Source organism: Limulus polyphemus, unplaced genomic scaffold (genome assembly GCF_000517525.1).
Source record: "Limulus polyphemus unplaced genomic scaffold, Limulus_polyphemus-2.1.2 Scaffold8657, whole genome shotgun sequence".
NCBI classification, from domain to species: domain Eukaryota; kingdom Metazoa; phylum Arthropoda; class Merostomata; order Xiphosura; family Limulidae; genus Limulus; species Limulus polyphemus.
In genome coordinates this window covers 2,643-6,762 of record NW_013674267.1, presented here as the reverse complement: position 1 = coordinate 6,762, position 4,120 = coordinate 2,643, and the positions used below count along the sequence as shown (strand labels likewise).

The following is a 4,120-nucleotide window of genomic DNA, read 5'->3' as shown; positions in this document are numbered from 1 at the left end:
ACCCTTGTATCTATCAATTAGTACGTAACTTTGTTGGTAGTTAAACAACTCATACTTCTAGAATTAAACTATTCTGGTATATTAATGTTATTTTACATAACAGTATCTTTAAGGTTATCAAAACTTCAAGTTTTCTAGTAGTAGGAAGCAAGGATTTAAACTGGAACCATTGATAAACTCACTAACTCACCTAATACCTTCAGCTTAGTCTTGTTTTTAATGAGTAGCATAATATTAGGTCTTGTAGCTGAAATTACATCCCAAATCTATTAGATTTAATTACCCAATGGGGTACCTATTTTACAAGCATATTTTTCTCTAACTTCACTCAATTGTACAAACATTTACCAGTCAAAGCATAAGAAATCTTCCTTAATGATTGGGTTCTTCAGCCTTTATTATGATAGTTGGTAAAGCATTGTTTCATTAGCTTGGTGTTCTGGCTTCAGGCTCTTACTGTATTGATTTGTTACTGCCTATTTGAAATGTGCATTACCTTGAGATCATGAATGTGTCTTTGAGTTATATTTATCAAAAGTGTTTTCGATTTGAATTTTTATTTCATTTCTTATGTCATGCAAACCTATTATTTTAAGTGCTTAGTAGAAATCTACATTACATAAGAATATGATTTCAAAATGTAATCAATAAATTCATATTTCACATCTGAAGAATGACTAGAAAAATGAGTATTGTTTCATACTATTTTTTAATACATTTTCATGTTTTTTTATAGGATGTATAAGCCTGATGGTGGTTTTAGTTACTCGTGACTCGTTTCCACTGTCAGAATGCAGCAGTCCTCCTATTTGGTCAATCTCCCAGAACCTGTCTTATACCATATTTGTTGTTTCCTTATTTCACCCTTTGATCTTTTAAATTTTGGATCCACGTGTAAGCGACTACATGAAGTTTCGTCACCACCAAGCCTGTGGCTGAAAATTATCTTTTCTTGGTGTAAAGGCGTCTGGCAGTGGATAGAAATACCAGAAATTACTCTTCCTCGAGACTGGCTTATTGAACTTTTTCGTATCTGTTGCTCAAAATCCCCTAAAACCCTTCGTGATTGTCATATGGGGTCAGGAGAAGAGTGGGTTCGCACAGAGTCTAAGCAGTTCCGCTGTATGTTAGGAATGCTTCGTTACAGCTATGTTGATAGAGATGAGCGACACAACCCTACAGTGCTATACCGCAGGTGGCTTTTTGATATTGGTTTGTATCGTCGCATAAATCCTACCATAAACTTTGCTAAGGAAGATTTAGTTCTAGAAAACAGTACAATAAAAGAGCTGGTTGCTCTAGGACAGGCAAAGGAACGAGATTTAAGGTCTAGAAAAAGAAGATTTTCCAACTTGAGTATGAATTATTATATCAAGCGAATAGAATCGGCTAAAGATGGTTGGTATGAAGATTTATTTCCATCTGGACCTCGTGGTAGTCTTTGTCCTTTACTCTTATGCCCATCAGAGGTGGGGTACACATCTGAAATGTCGGGCACATCTGGAGTAGCAACTTTGGTGTCTATTGTTTTGGCAGATTACCTTTCTCCTCTTTGTCTCAGTGGCGAAATTACTTTACCCCAGATGGCACACATGATTCAAAAGGCATGTTATAGTCTCCGAGTCAACTTAGAAGTCCTTCTGCCTCTTCAACGACAGCAGTGGAACTGTCAGCCTTTTAGACATGCTGTAATGAGCATGGCTTCAGAAGGTTGGCCCTCTCTAGACACTTGGCAACTGGACTTAGATCAACTTCGAATTAAATTACACTGGAGAGGGATCATGCAGCAATGTTCCCAGTATTTAGAAGAACATCATTGGCTTGATACCATCATTGATAATATCAGAGGCCGGTGGAGAAATGCTCTTTTGGGAGAAATTAGAAAAGTACTCCAAGGAGATGAAAAAACACCATGTACTGTGACTCGCTTCAACCTTACAGATTGTGATCTGATTGGAGGAGATAATCGCAGGCAAGAAATGGCAGCAGCTGCTTTTATATCAGACACTGGAGTGATGGTAACTTGGCAATTAGTTGGGAAGAATGACTTTTGAGTGATATTTTATATTCAGGTAGACTGTAGTGTTTTTCATACATGTGTACTAAATTCACCGACATTTTGTTAAACCTCTCAAAGCTAGGCTGAGCTTTAATTAATTTTTTTATATGTTCGCTGTCAAACAAATCAATGGTTATAAATGAAGTAAAATAAATAAAAATTAAGCCTTATTAAGATTTACACTCACCAGATGGAAGAAATCTCTGGTAAGAGAAAAGTGTAATATTAACATTATAGATGGTGCTAAATTGAATGGTGTGTATTATAACCAGAACATTTGACATAACGATGAACACGATGCATTTTTAAAGCTGTTATAATATTTGTTACTTTATACAAATATAATTTGTACATAGTAGCAAGAAGCTTTTTTAAGCAGTAGGATGTATAAAACTATAATCCTATCGTATTCTAAATGTACAGAACACGAAAGATATTTGTTTTATTACGAAATTTGTGTTATTTTTATGTGGGATTGTTAAAGTAGTTACCTCATATTCTTTACCCAACAATTATTTATAAAAGTTTTGGATTTTCTTTTTTTATAAAACATGTAGTATTGAACTCAACATCATTATTATCTAGTGTATTAAGTAAAAGAATCTTATATATATGTGATGCTGTTTTCATTTTAGATTTGTATCTTAACAGAAAGCTGAGATTAAAATTCGTTTTTATTTGTAACTTAAAACTTTTACAATACAATTATTTATCTTTGAGAACAAGGTGCTAGTGAAAGTACTGTTTAAACAAACTTTACTGCTTGGTGCTCTGTTCCCTTAATTTGTTTGTTTCCATAACAAAATATTAGGCCCCCGGCATGGCCAGGTGGTTAGGGCGCTCGACTCGCAGTCTGCGGGTCACGGGTTCGAATCCCCGTCACACCAAACATGCTCGCCCTTTCAGCCGTTGGGGTGTTATAATGTGACGGTCAATCCCACTATTCGTTGGTAAAAGAGTAGCCCAAGAGTTGGCGGTGGGTGATGATGACTAGCTGCCTTCCCTCTAGTCTTACACTGCTAAATTAGGGACTGCTAGTGCAGATAGCCCTTGTGTAGCTTTGCGTGAAATTAAAAAAACAAACAAAGTATTAACAAGTCCCAAAATCATTTGTGGTTTCTAACATCATTTTAATAGAACAAAATAGCATTTAAAAAACTGAATATTCTGTAATGTTGCCTGTCAATGACATTTCTAGGTATACTTCAGTTTTGAGATAAAATGATGGATTAAGTGTGAATTTTTCTTCACACATAATTTATAGTGAGAATGTAGCCTTAAGTCTTTTAGGTTGTTAGTGATTTTGACAGTGAATGCCTATGAGATTGACATGAACTAACCAATCACAGATGTCCACTGTCACATACCTCCATCATGCTGCATGGGCTAAAACCTATGTTTCTAATACAACCACATAATCATGGTTAATTTTAGAATGACTGGATCAAATACCATAATTTTGAAAAAGTAAATAAATTTATTCATTGATCAAAAACACAAGTATCAGTAAACTGAATTACTTGGAGCTACAACAATTACAATACAGTCGTAAAGTATAACAAAAGGAAGATAAGACAAAAATTGCATTAATCTTGAATCAATCTATTAATTATTTTTCCCATAGAAGAGAAATTCATCTATAAATAAAAGTCACTGTCTGTTGGTAACGCTCAAATTGACTTAGTGGTTAGAGTTCCTGAACCTCAAGTGGAAGTCTCACGTTCAGATCCCACCAGTACAGTTGGGATTTTTATAATATTTTTCATTGATAAGTGATCATGTTTAGGGCAAGCTCGTTCGATATTTGTAAAATCATGATTACCAGGATATTTTAAATTAATAGTTATTAATGTTGGATTTCTTAGACTGGATGTGAAAATGGCTACAGTGTTTGACTCTCATGAAAATCTCGCATTCAAATCCCAGTTTAGGCAAAATTTTATGTAAATTTTTTAATAAATGATCATATTTATAGAAAGCTCTTTCAATACCATTATAGATTAAATCAGGGATTTGAGATATTGGCTAACCTTTCAATTAAAAAATGGCATGTTTACAGCT

At 34.4% G+C, this 4,120-nt stretch overlaps 1 protein-coding gene across 1 annotated transcript in view; it reads left to right on the top strand.

Annotated features, from left to right (window-relative positions):
- LOC106475490 overlaps nucleotides 1-2,737 on the top strand; it is a 6,877-nt gene extending 4,140 nt beyond the window's left edge. Inside the window, exon 2 of the mRNA XM_013936170.2 lies at nucleotides 737-2,737. Within this exon, the coding sequence (XP_013791624.1) occupies nucleotides 792-2,054 (1,263 nt within the window). The 5' untranslated portion in view covers nucleotides 737-791 and the 3' untranslated portion in view covers nucleotides 2,055-2,737. The remainder of the gene's footprint in view (nucleotides 1-736) is intronic.
- Nucleotides 2,738-4,120: the final 1,383 nt, after the last annotated feature.